The 17890-nt window shown below is 38.3% G+C and overlaps 1 protein-coding gene across 1 annotated transcript in view; it reads left to right on the forward strand.

Moving 5' to 3' along the window:
• The window catches only part of b4galt5 (UDP-Gal:betaGlcNAc beta 1,4- galactosyltransferase, polypeptide 5), a 44711-nt gene extending 34591 nt beyond the window's left edge, over positions 1–10120 (forward strand). The window contains exons 4-9 of the mRNA XM_084429016.1: positions 2154–2281; positions 4188–4304; positions 4566–4753; positions 4846–4968; positions 7062–7163; positions 9226–10120. Coding sequence (XP_084285142.1) covers positions 2154–2281; positions 4188–4304; positions 4566–4753; positions 4846–4968; positions 7062–7163; positions 9226–9373 — 806 coding nt within the window. The 3' untranslated portion in view covers positions 9374–10120. The remainder of the gene's footprint in view (positions 1–2153; positions 2282–4187; positions 4305–4565; positions 4754–4845; positions 4969–7061; positions 7164–9225) is intronic.
• Positions 10121–17890: the final 7770 nt, after the last annotated feature.

Raw genomic sequence — 17890 nt, forward strand, 5'->3', positions numbered from 1 at the left:
GGGTTGGAGCTAAACTCTGCAGGAAAGTTGCCCTCGAGGACCAGGGTTGAGAACGCCTGCTATAGACCTTATGCGCCAGAGAAACGAGGGCGCCGCCATCTTTAGAATATTGTCTTTGAACTTTCGTTTTTTTCGGTCGCTCTGTATATTTCTATGGCGCTGCTGTCCAGGAGTAATTAGCTTTTGAAGTGGATTTACTTAATGAAAAGTTAACGAAAGTTATCATGAGGATTGCACTGCAAAAGCAGATGACTTAACAAATGTCACTCGACCGGGAAGATTTTAAAACGAGCCGTTCATTCATAAATGCGCAAGATCGCTGTGAAAATACAAACCGGATGTCAAAAGACAACGAGTGCCGCGCTGAAAAGAGGCGGGGCTACAGAAGGTCTATATGTACACTGTTAGAAAAATCTGTAGAAATTACAGTATTACTGGCAGCTACTTGCCAGTAACTTACTGTAGATTTAAATTGATGTTATTTACTGGCAACAATTTGTTCAAAATTAAATGAACATTAAACATTAACAAGTCTTTATCTTTACAGAATAAAACTAAAATAACAGCCTCATGCAAAGCATTCTGGGAACCAAAATCTGAAGGAAAAACAGAAAAAGGTTGATGAAGATTTCTGGTTCCCAGAATGCTTTGCATTAGATTGTTATTTTATAGTTTTATTCTGTAAAGACAAAGACTTGTTAATGTTTAATGTTCATTTAACTTTGAACAAACTGTTGCCAGTAAATAGCATCAATTTAAATCTACAGTAAGTTACTGGCAAACAGCTGCATAACTACAGCAAATTTTTTACAGTGTATGTGCGCTTGCGTATATATGTGCACAGTCTTTCGTTACAAATTGACATCGCCAAATTACTGGTGTGGCCGGCATAATACAGAATTTAAGTTGTTTCCGTGGATCCATGTGAACTGGAATCAGTTTGATAACGATTAAGTCAATTATTACGCTTATACTTCAGTTACCACACATCAGGACATTGCTCAGATGATGTATTTCAAGACGTTTGTCAGGTTTCCTTGAAACGCTCTTGTGTGTGAGACTAATTTCTTACGCATCTCATCTCACGCCCCCGTTGCTAATTACAAAAAGTTATTTTAGAGTTAGTAACAGCGACTTGAGCCACTAATACTAGCAGACTAATGCAGTTATTAATATGAGAGAGAGAGAGAGAGAGAGAGAGAGAGAGAGAGAGAGATTAAGCGTGTGTGAGTTACCGCAGTGTGTGTCTCTTAACTGTGTTCACCAGTGTCTACTAATAGCTCCTAATCTGCACCTCGCTAGTGAGAAGCGTCATGTAGCTTTAAGTTGCTAAACTATTTTACTGATAAAATCGTCAGAGCAGCGCTGACATCACACAAGTGTGCGTGTGTGTGTGTGTGTGTGTGTGTGTGTGTGTGTGTGTGTGTGTGTGTGTGTGAGTGGGAGAGAGAGCATGAGAAAGTGATATGTGCTTTTCCATATAACTAATACATGCATAATACATAATAAAATGTAATTTTATGGCACAACACAATAAGTAAGACCTGCTGGAACTACTTTAGCCGTGCGTTTCCCTGAAAATAATTGCACAAATTAGGACATTCATCAACCAAAAAAAAAAAAAAAGTAACCAATCAGAATCAAGCATTCAACAGCCCCGTAGTATAAGTAAGGGATAATGTAGAGCGAGGCGGTTGATATTCGCTATAACAACCGCCTCGCTCTACATTATCCCGCTTATTACATGGCTACCTACCAAATAAATCAATAATTTGACACAAAATATTGATTTAAAAAGGAGTTTATTGCTTATTGTATTGTTTATTGCTTGTTTATTGAGTTCCTGCGTTCATAGCAACGCTCTGTTTTTTTTGGCAACGGTGTGTTTTTCTTGGCAAAGGTGTGTTATACTTAGCAGTGGTGTGTTATCAAGAAATAAAACATCTCATTCTACATTGGAATTCAACCAAGCCATGTAATAATGTGCAATCATAAACTACACTGACATCCAGTATGGCTGTCATGGCTACCGAAAGAAAAACTAGGTTTTCACAAGGTTTTGATAGAGAGCTTGTGCGTGTTCCTGGTGTCATCAGCTACATATGTGCTTATAAGATCAGCAGTGATGAGTGTTCTCTCCTCCTGTCTGTCAGAGGACCGGCTGAAGGTGAACATGAGCGAGATCTCTCTGTCTGAAGTGGAGAAACTTCTGGATCGGGCAGATCCGAGTCTTTCTCTCGGAGGCCACTGGAAACCTCACGACTGTCTCCCACGCTGGAAGGTTAGTGAAAACACCTCTCTGGTGCCAAACTTTATCTTTCCTTCTTGAGAAGTGTTGTGGTTAGAGATAAAGATCTCAACCAGTGAGAAAAAAAGGCTGTTGCATGAAAAGCTCTGTTGCGAGATGCTCGCTTCTCTTCGTCTGGTTAAAACCACAGTTCAAAAGACTGTTCATTTGGGTTTGAGTGATTCATCTGCAAACAGCAATTGTTGCATAGTTCATTTAAAATGCTTTATGTGAGAAGTACAATTATTTTTTTATTTTTTTTATTATTTCATTGACATGCTTCAATATAATAATATACATATATATCCCCGGTTTCACAGACAAGGCGTAAGACTTAAAATATATCAGTGCCATTGTTTTGTCTCAAGATGCACACCAGTTATGTTTTTTAAAGGCACGTTCATAAAAGCTACTTACGTGTCCTAATCCTAGGCCTAATCCTGGCTTAATCTAAACCCTGTCTGTGAAACCAGGCCATATTATAATACATAACAACTAAAATAAAAAGAAATATCAATTTAAAACTAAAATTAAGAATGCTAAATGGGAAATTCAACACTGAGTGATGAAGCAGGTTTAGTCAGTGAATCAGTGTAATGAAGCAATTCATTGAAATGGACAAAAATAACTGCAGGATTTCATGGAAACGAATCAAACTCTCATCAGTATTTTTTGTATTTGTGATTTTTAAATCAGATACGAGATTGGGACAGCCTTTAGAAGACACCAAATAAATATCAAATATATCTTAAATATTCAGTATACAGGTGCTGGTCATAACATTTGAATACAACATTTGATTTCAAGAATTCAACTTAACAGGTGAAACTAATATATTATATAGACTCATTACATGCAAAGTGAGATATTTCAAGCCTTTATTTGTTATAATTTTGATGATTACGGCTTACAGCTTATGAAACCCACGAAAACAGGATTTCAAAATTTTTGAATATTACATGAAATCACACAGTAATTACACAGTAATACCATGGTCACTGAACCAGGTTTTGGTTCTTGGCAGTGTGGGCAGGTGCAAATCCTGCTGGAAAATGAAGGAAGCATGAAGTGCTCTGAAGATGTCCTGGTAGACGGCTGCGTTGACTCTGGATTTAATAAAGCACAGTGGACCAAAGTCCTCTTTTCTGATGAGAGCAAATTTTGCATCTCATTTGGAAACCAAGGTCCCAGAGTCTGGAGGAAGAATGGAGAGGCACACAATCCAAGATGCTTGAAGTCCAGTGTGAAGTTTCCACAGTCTGTGTTGGTCATCGGCTGGTGTTGGTCCACTGTGCTGTCCGCTCAACGCAGCCGTCTACCAGGACATGTTCAGAGCACTTCATGCTTCCTTCAGCAGACAAGCTTTATGGAGATGCTTCCTTCATTTCCCAGCAGGATTTGCACCTGCCCACACTGCCAAAAGAACCAAAACCTGGTTCAATGACCATGGTATTACTGTGTAATTACTGTGTGATTTCATGTAATATTCAAATTTTCTGGGATTTTGATTTCGTGGGTTTCATAAGCTGTAAGCCGTAATCATCAAAATTATAACAAATAAAGGCTTGAAATATCCCACTTTGCATGTAATGAGTCTATATAATATATTAGTTTCACCTGTTAAGTTGAATTCTTGAAATAAATAAACTTTTTGATGATATTCTAATGTTATGACCAGCACCTGTATACGCCTAACATGCACACGCACACACACACACACACACACACACACCTGACAACAGTGACCCTAAATACGTCATATATTTGAATGTGTATTGCAACATCACACTGCTGAACTGTGGGAATCTTTGCACGTTGAACACACGGGTAATTCAAGTGTGTTTTCTGAATTGATATTTCCTCATTTTTGCTGTTGTTTTTCCCATTTCACGTGTTTTAGGTGGCCATCCTGGTTCCTTTCCGAAATCGCTTTGAGCACCTTCCGATACTTTTCCGTCATCTGATCCCAGCGCTGCAGAGACAGAGACTGCAGTTCGGCTTCTACGTCATTGAACAGGTGAGAGTAACACAGTAAATCTCACCGGCTGAGATCTTTAGAGTCCTCGTTAGCTTTTGTAAACACACCCATAAAGTTTGGACTGACACACCATTTCTAAAAACGGTTTTATAAATGATTTACACACATTCATTCTGCTAATATGTGCTACTGCAAGATTGCCACTGTCATGGGCAGCACTAAAGCAGTCCTGTTTCATCTAGTCATTTTACAATAGTGCTTAGAGTAAAGGTGTGTGTGTGTGTGTGTGTGTGTGTACAGGCCGGAAACGAACCGTTCAATCGTGCCATGCTGTTTAATGTCGGGTTCAAAGAGGCCATGAAGGACTTGAACTGGGATTGCGTGATATTCCACGATGTTGACCACATTCTGGAGAACGACCGCAACTACTATGGCTGTGGTGACATGCCAAGACACTTTGCGGTCAAACTCAACAAGTACTCTTACATGTAAGTTTCCACAATACACCATTTTCCTCACATCCTCACATTTTGAAATGCTGTTGAGTGTGTGAATCATTCGTCTCCCGGGACATGTACAGGCTTCCCTATGATGAGTTCTTTGGCGGCGTGAGCGGGATGACCACGGATCAGTTCCGGAAGATAAACGGCTTTCCCAACGCTTTCTGGGGCTGGGGAGGGGAAGACGACGACCTTTGGCACAGGTACGAGCTCCAAACGCCTCAGGGCAAATAATAGGGTTTTACAATAACTTTTCCAAAGAGACGCTCCCAGATTACATGACTACTTTTACACACAAAAAAAGAAAAACAATAAGTTAATTTCATCAGTACAGTGAATATATTTAAATATAGTATACTAGAATGAATGAACTGCTGGTATATTTGTAAGTGTCCCACATCCATACTTCTTCTTAGGACTAGATTAAAGTATACTTAAAATTATAAGTAGACTTTGACACTTTAAGTTTACATTTAAGTTTCCTTTTCTATTGCAACTGTTATTTATACTACAAATGCATATGCATTATACTGTTAGTTAACTAGCTATATCCTTCTAGATCACTTATTCATATATGTGTACATGTAATCTCAGTAAACATCATTTTACAGTGATACATGTTTTCTTTAAATTAACTGGTAACTCTTTACAATAAGGTTCATGAACTTACAATGTAACATTTGTTACAGTATTTATTAATCTTTGTTAATGTTAGTTAACAAAAATACTGATGTTCATTGTTTGTTCATGTTAGTTCACAGTGCATTAACTAATGTTAACAAACACAACCTTTGATTTTAATAACGTATTAGTAAATGTTGAAATTCATATTAAATAAGATGAATAAATGCTGTAAAAGTGTTGTTCATTTTTAGTTCATGTTAACTAAGGTAGTCAAATAATGTAAACTAATTAACCTTATTGTAAAGTGTTAGTAATGAACATCATACATATACTTTACTCACACCATTGAAGAATAATCAATAAAATCTGCCAAATGTTTGTCTGTTATCAGTTTCAAGCCAACTAATTACACTTTTCTTAAGGAGGGTACAGCTAATTTGATCTAATATTCGATGTGTTTTTTTTTATTTTATTTTTTTATGTTGTAGATTTAAGTAGCAAACGAGAATCGCTAAAATTATTGACTATATTTTGAGACAAAGGTCTTGTTAATGTTTTTCAATTTTGTTTAAGGTAATTAAAGCAACAGGTTTTCAACTGTAGAAGAATATGTAAACGTATGGTATTTGGGGTAAAAGACATAATTAACATAATAATAAATATCTGGCTGACTTTTCCATTAGTTGACATGACATGGTTTGATTCAGATGGCAAATATCATATGTGAAGTTGGGTTTTATTAACCTTATAGATTTTCACCATAATTATAATGAAAACATCATATTTAAAAAAATATGAAATTAATCATATCATATCATATAATACAATATAATATAATTTATTGTTGCTACTGTAAATCTATATTAAATCTTTATGGGATCTCTTTCAATTATTTTAGAATCTTTTAATATATATTTCCAAATTACCATATTTTAATGACAGTGTATTTATTGCACAAAAAAAATATTCTTTTATATATCAAAATCAAGAAAAAATTGTACAAACTTTGCTAAAGTGATTATTTCGAACAAGTATTAACTTAAGAAATTATTAAAAACATTATTTTACCTAAAGTATTTGTATAATACAAATACCCCCCCTCTCCACCTCATACATTTATACGATTTTTAAACAATATTAACCACTTTTATGATTTATTTGCACACAAAATCTGTTGCTCCATAAATGTTCAATACAAACATATATATTTTTTCTGCAATCATACACTGGGAGCAGTGAAAAGCACCGTTGTACCATAAATCTCGATCAAAATATTAAGTACAAGTATGGGCCAAATATACGTTTCTGTATTCTTGTCAGTATAAACCAAGTACACTTATATAAATGTAAGTATATTTCATATAAAAAGTCGACTGAAAGTATATTCTCTCTGTAGTTTTAAAGACGTACACTGATTGCCCAGGATAGCCAAACACTGCTCACTTTGTTTTGTCTAACCCCCGTTATGAAACATAGAATAAATTAATCTTGGCCAAATCTATTGTAACCACAATCTATTGCTTTTGTGTGATGTTGCATCGATAGAGTTTAGTTAATAGAGTAGTTATAGAGTATCATAAATAGTTCATAGTAAATATTGCAAATAGACACTTTGATAGTTTGTGCAGTGGCCTGAGACTTTGTTGACTCTAATATGTGTGTTTCTTTTCAGGGTTCAGTTCGCCGGCTACAAAGTGAGTCGTCCTCATGGAGAACTGGGCCGCTACATGTCTATACCACACCACCACCGAGGAGAGGTGCAGTTTCTGGGCAGGTACGTTGAGAACAGGCCTCTTCTTCTGAATGTCTGAAGTCTCCATTTCTTATGCCACGTCCCAAAAGACATCCTGGACGCATGTAGTTTGGTGATGTCGGACGGATTGTTGGCTTCTAGAATGTCATGATTCTCATTATTGCATTGAATTGTATTTAAAGGTCCCATTCCATGGATTATTTTTATTATTTTATAATGTTTCCAGGGGTGCCCTTATAATGTTAGTATGTTTTTTAGATCAAAAATTGTTATAATTTAGAAATAAAAGGCATATTTCCTAGCCTGATTTCATTCCCTGGTTTGAACACTCTGTTTGAAGGGGCGTGTCTGCTGAGAGACTTCAGTGTAAACGCCCTCTGCTGTGATTGGCTAAAATGCTTGCATATGAAATATCTGGCATTACATGTGGAACTATCTGGAAAACTTTTACTATTACAGCTATTATACGTTTTTACTATTACTTACAGCTATCTGGATTAACGAATCATGAGAAGTTTTTTAAGTATTTAGATCTATTACCATCACATAAAAGGTTGCAGTGACGAGCACTGAGCAGATGACAGTCTGTTGATCGCGTGAAAGATCTTATCATTGCAACGCAGTTTCTTCACTATCACTAATGATTTCACCAATGCAAACATGAGGCATATAAATACAGTAAGAGCTTCGTTGTGCAGTGTAACAGCGTCATTGATTTCATAACGAGTTTTGGCAAGTGTCCAGATAAACTCGCGCTGTGTGATTGATAGCTTGGGCGATTGGAAAGGGATTGTTCTTTGATTGCTTTCTGTATATTAATTACAGTTTAAGTAAGATTATTTTCATCCTACTAAGAGAAACGAACGATGTGAAGAGTGATCGCTACTTCCATATTAAATCACTACTTACCGCTTGCTGGAATATAGTTGAAATAGTCCCCTTCGTCAGTATGAAACGCTGAGAGAAGTCTGCTTGATATTATCCCAGGTTAGAAAAACAGTCCGTGGTGAAATGGACAGAGCAAACTAACAACTTCGAATTAAACTTTTGCGGTATCCGATTATAGATAAACATCAACCACGTCTGTTGACATTTCGCCATCAATACGCCTGTGTTCCTGTGGGCGGAGGTTACGGTTCTAGTGACATCATTAAAGCAGGATGTATAGGGGTGTAGTCCAATCCAGCCGTTTTTTGTAGTCAACTTCTGTTAAATAAAATATCTCGCTTGGCATTGAACTTTGAGCTTTATAATTTTACAGATATTATTTATACTCTAACAACAACATTACACACTAACTAAAGTTTGAAACATGGGATCACATAGAACGGGACCTTTAATGAAAAAGGCTTTTGTAAGGTTTGGCCTTATTCATGAGCAGAATACATTTCTGTGTAAATCGTTCCTATTTCCATTCATGGGCCCTATCATATACCGGTGCAATGCAAGTATATGTGAAACTAGTGTGTTTTGCTAGTTTCAGCCTGACGCAGTTATCATTTTCACGTCCTGCGCCACGTTGTTTAAATAGCAAATGCATTTGCACCCATCTGTTCCCCCATGCGCTGCTGGTCTGAGAACGAAGTGTGTGTTCTGGCGCATTGTTGACGCGTTGCTATTTTGAGGAACTGAAATAGACTGAGCCATTGACCAACTGAAACCTGCTCTAAAGTCAATGGCGCAATATTATTTTTGTTATTTAAAGAGCGTGTTAGTAATGTGCGCCTATAGGCGGGTCCACAACACGCTTTGTCCCGCTTACACTTTAACCTCGAGCACGAGCAGATCCGTTTCCTCGCTAGAGAAGCGTTCAGTCTTTCCGCTTGCAAATTCCTCCATGTAAATAGCGAATCCGCAATGGCACGAGCGCAACTGGCTTTTAAAGGGAATGGGAGATGAGCCTCTGATTGGTTTATTGCACGTTACGGCCAAAACACACCCATTCCTCATTAAGAGAATAGGGACGACCCTTTTAGACAGTGCTGACCATTTTTCCCGTCGTTAAACAGGGCCCCGTATGTCAAGTTTCAGTTTTCGACAGGTTGCTGAAGACTTATGCACATTATCTCCTTTTGCTTTTCAGATACAAGTTGCTTCGTAGATCCAAGGAAAGACAGAGTCTGGATGGCCTCAATAACTTGAATTACTCCCCTCTAGTGTCCCGGAGGAGTCTTTACACGAATGTGTCGGTGACGCTCAGCCGAGACCTGGCGCCCATCGCTGACTACTGACATCACACACGGGACGGCAGGAGAGACACATGCCACATGCCACACCACTTTATCGATTTTACTTATTTCTTTAGGAAAGGGGGTGATTCCACAGATCCTCATGTCTTTTCTTTTATCATTTACTTAATTTTTTTATTTTTTTATTTTCCACCTAATTTTTTTTTTACCTTTTATTTTTCCATCCACTGTCTGTCTATCATGTAAATTGATCTGTTCTGGAATCCAAAACCCCAACTGCTGGTTTCCCCTCGTCGGACCGATCAGATCCGGTGCGATGTGTCTTCTAATCAGGCTTCTCCGGGGGGGGGAGTCACATGTTTACAGCAGGAACGAGAAAAGTTATCGGACAGGTCGATGGCGGTTATGCTAAACCACTTCAGAATAGCCATTGCAGGGTTTGGGGACTATGCCCTTTACTCTGCCAGAAACAAACACAGCTGGATCTGTGTGTTAGAATATCAAACTAACAAATGCAAAAAAAAAAAAAATACATTTATTAAATGTAGAGTAAATAAGCATGCACTGATACTCACAGTAGATGCTACTAACATCACACGTTTGTGTGGAAACCAACACCTCGCATAGTCCTTTTTAGCTGTACAATATAAACATGCTTATTTACCGGCAAACGCATACAACACAGATTTTTCTTGACATTGTGACCTCATGAAATGGCTTAGCACAGTTTTCTTTCATGTGTTGATGTATATTCCACTAAACCGTGAAGATGGGCGTATCAAATGCCTTAAAAAAAAGAAGAAAATAGCCAGCAGCTTTTAGCGTATCTCACAGCTGTGAATCACAGATGGTATTAGAGAGAGGGACATTTGATTAAACACAAAACTGGACATGCCCATAAGCGCAAGATTAGTCATCAATAGGTTTGCCATTTTTAATGCATTTATCATAAGTGAATGTTCTCAACTCTCAGGAGTACACCAGCATATCAGAGCCAATAGACATGGACTAAAAGCCACACGATGGCATCGACAAACCCAAGCCGTATACAAACCACCGCAATGCCAGCAGAACGCGCTTTCGTCTGAACGATCAGGTATTTCCGCTCTGTGCACTGGGATAATGTGTGTCATGGGAGGTAGATAAGGACCAGCTCTGACTCGATAGATTCAACATTTGTCAAGCTGTATTTATGTGGGTCTGCAGGCCATTGAAAATAGTTGTCTGACGAACAAACATGTTGTGGTTTGTGCTTCCAGAGGGGTTTCCCCTTTAGTTCCTGCTTGCATTGTGCAGATATTTTAAGAGTGTTTCCCACACAATGCCCTTCACAAACACATTGGCATGCTTTGCATTTAGAGAAATCTGCTGCTGCCTACGTGCTCACCTCATATTGAAACAAGGGGTGTGTGTGTGTGTGTGTGAGGGGATACAACTCTGTTCCGCTATTAAGTTTTACAAGAGCCAACAATTGACATTGTTTAATTCTGAGTGTTATTAACGGTTAATCTCTTGAGCTAAACTTGGACAAACATTTGGCTGAACAAGAAACTTTATTAGACCAAACACTCTCACTGAGGGCCTCCTTCATGAAACACCAGAATGATTTTCGGTCTAAATCATTAATGAAACTATTTTTTTGCACAAGTTTTCATATTCATCCGTCAGGTTGCTTTCAAGAAACCGTTCAAACCGTTCAAATATATGATGCTCTGCTTTATCATTCATAAAAACATTCTTTGTCACATTGAACTTAATGCAAATGACATTCCGAACAATTTGCACATAAATGTGTTCCGCTCGATTCTGAAACACGATGTGCGCGTCAATCATTTATGAATCATGAGCGAGGCCCTTTGCTTTCATTCTAGCATACTAGTATATTCTCAATACATGCGTTTATGCCGTTTAGAGATCTAGAGGCTTCGTAATGCGCATTTGTGAGCGTGTGTTTGTGTGTATTCATCAAATCATAGAGGCTGGCCCTCATATTTATTAATTCTTTTATAAACATTTTAATTTTTTTTTTATTGTTTTACTGTAATTGTGATTATTTTGAGGGAAACAGATCGATAAGATAACTGTGATGTAAAAACAAGCACTGAAATATGTTTCTTACGTGAGGCTAAGTCTTTCGCTGTTAAACTGAATGGACGGCTGTTTCGTATGAAGACACGAGAGGAGGAGAACGCTTGGAGAGACCGTTCTTGAGCGCACGGATAACCGATGGTGCTGATCTCACGGACATTAGTATCGAGCTACTTCTGTCTTGTAACAGATAGTTATACGGGATTGAAACTAATGACACTCACTGAGCATGTCGGCAGCGTAAGCTCTCCATGTAGCGTGTTTAGCGCTCAAGCACTTCTCTCTAATGTTCGTCTCTCTCCGTGTCTGACGCTCGTGGAGTTCTGCGCCAATGTTTGGGGTCTTTTTACTCGTATAAAAGCTAACAGTTAATACTCTTACACTGTGTCCAAGTAAAAACCAAGCTACCAACTAAATGTCCATGTCGCTTGTCAAATTTGGTTTAAAAAAAAAAAAAAGACTTTACACAGAAGAGTCTTTTTGATTGCTTGTTGCTGTATTGTGCATCTAAATATAAAAGTAAAGTCACTATGCTCCGTATTGATTCGCAGGTGTTTCACCTGTATGGAAATGTGGGATAATGTACTGGCCAGTACCTCTGCTTTACTACAGATCTTTGTTTACAGTGTAGGACACAGTTATAAGGTCGAAATCCCCAATTAATGTATTGCTAATGGAAAAACTCTTGGAACTTGGAATCAAATGCCTGCGTTCACGCCATGTCGTGATTATCGTCGTTTGGAGATGACAACCCGTCTACTCTGAGCTGTCTGAGGAATTATGCTTTTCCATTCCATTCATTTCCTAAATTACTCTACAATGGTCAGGTGGTCCCAGTAGGAGCTCTCAGAAAATTTCCCAGCGTACAAGTTGTAGGCTAATTTCGAGCTCTACGAGGACACAAATGGTTTTTACAAGTTGAATTCACGTGATTACGAGCATTTCGCTACGACTTGACGTGAACGCAGCTAAAGGTCAAACAGGAATTCTCTACGAATTACAGGATTTGATTCCTTGCTTCCAAAGTATGATTAGCATTCGTTATGGGTTATTCCATTTCATTATGTTTAGTGTGAGGAAAATGTTTGCTGGGTTGATTTATCTTCCATATAAAAGAAAATGCAATACTGGTCCCGTCATTGGCACACTCCTCTATATCCCCCGTTCAGCTCCAGTTGAAATGACGGAGACGGCACTAACCCGTACCTTGAACAACTGGCTGCCTTAACACCTGTTAATTTATTCAATGATATCATGTTTTTATTTTTTATAAGCAAATATATTTAAATATGTTAATGTGTTTTTTCACTTGTGCATATTGTGTAGTGTTTCTAAGCATAAGTTGTCATATAAAGGATCTACAAAGATTGATTTGCTATTAAGAAAGAGTTTGGAGCCATTTAGTCCGACAATGATTTGGTGCCATTTACCTCTCTGTGAATGCCATGTATTTTCTATTCACTCCAACATTTGTTTCTTTTTTTTTTCTTTTTTTTTATCATACCAGGCCTTAAATACTGTTTCAGGATTATTTGTGATGATGAAGAAGCTCCTGAAATTATCATATTTATGTCTTACTGAAAGGTCTTTTGTCGGCCAAACCTCTGCATCAATCTCAAAGTGAAAAACATTCAACATTATTTGTATAATATCAAGACAATTGAAATGTTATGAGAAAATAAGATGCTGTCGACCATTATGAGGAGATCCGGTCTCCTTGAAGTGAAGCCATCTGCCACTCGTACAACACATCTCGGCCTTAGTGTTTGTGTATGAACATATCTTTGAGTAGAGACACTTTCTATGATGTCTGATCTTTTTTTTTTCTATTATCATTGTTGAAATGACCGAAGTACACCAATAAAATAAGTTTAAGCAATATCTTGTTTTAGTCCTTGGTATGTTTGAGTGATTCAGTCACTTGTCTTTCATTGCACATAGTGTCTTTCATTGCATTATACGTGCAAGTGATCAAAAACTAAGAGACATCTGCACTCAAGTAATGCTCAGAGGACTCATATTTAACCTTATGAAGCCCTCTTTATCATATCTGATACGCAAAATTATCAGCGTGATCAAAATGTCGCTGGAAATCCTGTTGTGCACAATCCACTACATTACATGCCTCCTGTGTACATTTTTATCAAGCAAATTTAAGAATACATTTTATATTGTTAATAATATCTGTAGACTGAAGCAACACAACATAAAACTTCTCATGTGGTGTTGATGTTAATTTACTTGCCAACTGCGTTTCATGGCCTAAAAATGCACTTTTGAAAACGAGACTGTTATTATCTCCATGTAAACTACAAAATGCAAATTTGTGAGCTCATGTGTATTATAAAGTGGCATCGCCCACTACTGGCCTGGCATGAACAACACAGCGTTTCTAGTCGTTTTCGCAGATCCGTGTGAAAGGGGACAGTTTTGACTACGTTGTCGTCTGTACATCATAGGAAAAAACTTTTATGTTTTTAGTACATTGTTATCATGTAAGCTTACCCTTAGATTTACTTGATTATCCATACATGTTTTTTTGGAAAGAATTATTCAAATATGAGTATCAAATATGATCCATCAGGCTGCTGAGGAACATTTAGGCCTAGTTGTTTATTTATTTGTTCTTTTCTCAATAATCATTGCAAAACTACAGAGCTTTTGTCATAAAACTAAGCATTTAAATATCATCTCACTGGTAGATGTATCTAAGTGACAACTGATATAAACATTTTGTGCATAATATACCGTTATAAAGATTACACTGATTTATAACACAAATGTCATCTTGCTTTTTGGCCATATTAATCAGCAACTGCTTTTGCTCAGTTTGGGTATCTGAATACAATTGTGTTGTTTTTGTCTGAGCTCCACATTCTCACTTAATCATATATGATCCATAAAAGCCTGATGTTTCAAATATGATTCTCAAAAATAAAACAAAAATCATATGCAAACTTTTTCTAGATATTTGGTCTAAAATTGTCTTCATTTTGAACACTGCATTTACTGCTTTATATTTTGAATTCTGAAAACTGTGGAATATTTCTTGCATAAATATGCTATTTACAACAACAACAAAAAAAAAAACAATACTAGTATGATAGACTAAAAACACATCTCTTTGGCCTAGCATACACATAACACATTATACACTTCCATAATTCAATGTTAAGCTGCATAGATCAGGTCAGCCGGAACCAGGAATGTACTCGTTAGATCATAAGAAGAATGGCGTCTACGCTAATATTAGGCCCCATTTACACGATGGGAAAACGCAGATATTTCCCTGTGTTTTGGCCTGTCATTTACACGAAAACGCCGTTTTTATCCAAGAAAACGATTATTTCTAAAAACTCCGGCCAAAGTGGAGATTTCTGAAAACGCCGGTTATGTGTTGCCGTGTCAACTGGGAGAAACGGGGTTTTAGGTTCTCAAACGTCACATTATGCGCCAGAAAATGCTTATGTCATGTGAGCGCCCTATGTTTAGAGTTTGTTTGGCTACTGTTTGATCATGGATGCTGTTAAGGTGGTACTCATTTTTACTTTTGTGCAAACGTTTTTGGCCTGTTTGCATTTGCTTCGCTGTCTGTCCACACAAACGAATCTCGCGCCATGTCTGTTGTTATGAAAGGAACTGGAAGTCGCTCGTGCTATTCGTTGTTGTCGATTTTGAGGATTCTGATTGGCTTGCATGGCTTTATCCTTCTCCCTACACTGCCGCCCATAGGTTTGGCATAATTATGATGTTGCTCGACGGCGTATTTATGCGGGTTGATGTAAACGACAACTTTTTTGAAAACGATGTTGTGTGCACGATGTTATTTTTGAAAACGGAGGGGGGAGAAATATTAGTTTCTCTAAATACCCGGCTATGTGTAAATGTGGCCTTAGTGTCTCTGTTTATCCCGAGTCCGCAGTTTACGGCAGTCCGCCGGATCCCGGGCGTATCCAGATCTGATGAAGGACCTTCGCCTGGACGCGACGACAGCGCAGTCCAGAAGTGTCAACTAGTCTCTCCCCTGTGAAGGCCTCCTTCCCCTCCCTTTACCTCTCTACAGATAAAGCGTGATAAGCGTTGTCGTTTTATCTGTACAGAGTCGCCACATGGCTACGCGGACACGATAAATAATTCTGTATTCTATATTTTTAAGGCCAGACAAGTAGTTTGTTGAGGGTTGATTTGTAAAGAAGGACTACACACCTGTGCACATATATTCAAACACGCATACCTATAGACTGAACTCGTGATGTGCATGTGCGTGACGCAGAGGTTTGCGCAGAGATAACTGATAATCACTTGCTCCTTGAAACCTATTTCAGGGTTTGCGGTCTCGAGCCACCAGGCACTCTTTTGTGCGGATGAGCGGCTGTAACGCATTGAGTGTTTTCTGTTAGAACAGTGTTGTGTTAGCGGCCCCTAAGTTAATAACTAATGATCTTTGCAACGGAAGTGAATCGATCAAAACTAACTTTAGCTGGACAATAACTTTATATTCTAGAGCTGCTGTAAAGCCAAAACAACCTCTGTTACTTTAATTTCCTATTATCTCTGTAAAGCTGCTTTGAAACAGTCTATATTGTTAAAAGCACTATATAAATGAAGGTGACTTGACTTGACTATGGTTTCTGATTAATGAGCACCATGTGTATTTAAGTTCCTCCTTTTTATTCAGTTGTTGTCTGGTATTGTTCGTGTGATTGTGTGAAACGTGCTGTTACGTTGCCTTCCTGCATTTGGATAACCGACATTTGTTTAAGAACCTTTTGTTTTGTTGAAACTTGTTTGAACATTTCATCTTCATCTGGGCCAGATCGTGACAGACATGAGGTCAACCTTTCCCTTCTCTGTCATATCAAACGTATCTCTTACATTTGATGTTTGTAAGTGTAAGAGTGTTTGACAGTGTGTACCTACTGTAAATGAAACATTGTAAATGTAACAGGATCTTCAATGAGAAACGAGGGATGGGACAGATGTTGGGGTTGTAAAGTAAAGAGGGCTCGGTGACATCAGCCCCCCAAAAAAGTATATATTTTTTTCCTTCTTTTTAATAGCATGCACTGATGAATTGTGCCAACAAAGTGTGTTAAGTACTGTTAATAGTCCATTTTTAAGTTAATAGACCATAAAGTGCGCTGAACTTTCCATTCACATATCATCCAGCCCCAACTGGCATTTCATCAGACGCTAAACTGAAACAGAATTGGGTATTTTTTTTATGTCCTCCTCTAAAAATAACGCTCCCCATGTTTAGCACTCATCTGCTTCTTTTCCACAGACAGCTGGAGCGACTCGAAGAGCAGCAGAAATACACAGACAGTGATTGTGTCAAACTGGAAGCATGAATGAATTCAATTCAATGACAGCTCTGAATGGACCGCTTATGTTGGGAACGGATAAGGAATTGAAACAGCAGCTTTAGAGCTTGATGGGATGTGGCTTTTTGTGCATGTACTGTCTCATACACTGCATTTTTATAATTACAATTTAAAAATATTTGGTAACACTTAATTTCGATTTAGACATTCTACTAATTTTGCAACTACATGTGAGCTAACCCCAGGACTAGACTGGGACAACATTTTCGGACCGGGAAATCGTCTCCGTTACAAATGTGACCCTGGTCCCCTGAGAAGGAGAATGAGACACTGCATCCTAGGATGCTTTGGGGAATGCCTCCAGCATTGACCGGTGTATGAAGCAATTGTCAACGCAACAATAACATCGGCTGGTGACAGCCTATCCTGTCACTACCTGTGCAAGCACACCCGAAGCAGTGTCTCGTTCCCCTTCTCAGGGAAACAGGGTTGCATTTTTAACCAAGAGGTTCCCTTTTGAATGGGAACTGAAACATCCTATAGCACGCTTTTGGGTACATATACTCGCATGCCATGCTGAAGGAATGAATGTCGTAACAACTGACATAACATCAATGACTTCATAGAGCTAAGTCCAGAGTCACCATTCCCTGTCCTAGATGGTACGCACCAGCGGACTCTATTAGTGACTCTGTTCCCAAGGGCAACCTAACAACGCTTCCCTAAGGGTGGTACACCAAGGAGGCTCACAGAGAGCCATACGACCCGGCATAGCCACCCTGACCGAGCTCTAAGAGCAAGATGACTCTCTAAAGCGAGAGGAAGACTAGCAAAGCCCACTTTGAAGACAATTAATCCGGGAGGCTGCAAAATTCCTCAAAGGCAAACATCAGTTTGATCACATTACTCCAATTTTAAAATCTCCACATTAGCTACCCGTGCATCTTAGAATTGAGTTTAAAATTATTCTTTATGTTTTTAAATCCTTAAATTATCTGGCACCAAGCTATTTGTCTGAGCTACTCTATCTATACAATCCCACATGAAATCTGAGGTCTGGTGATAAGAGACTTCTCTCAGTCTCCAGATCGTGATTAAAGCACAGAGGAGATTGAGCCTTTGCCATTACTGGCCCTACGCTGTGGAA

This window comes from Rutilus rutilus (assembly GCF_951802725.1).
Source record: "Rutilus rutilus genome assembly, chromosome: 13".
Lineage (NCBI taxonomy): Eukaryota > Metazoa > Chordata > Actinopteri > Cypriniformes > Leuciscidae > Rutilus > Rutilus rutilus.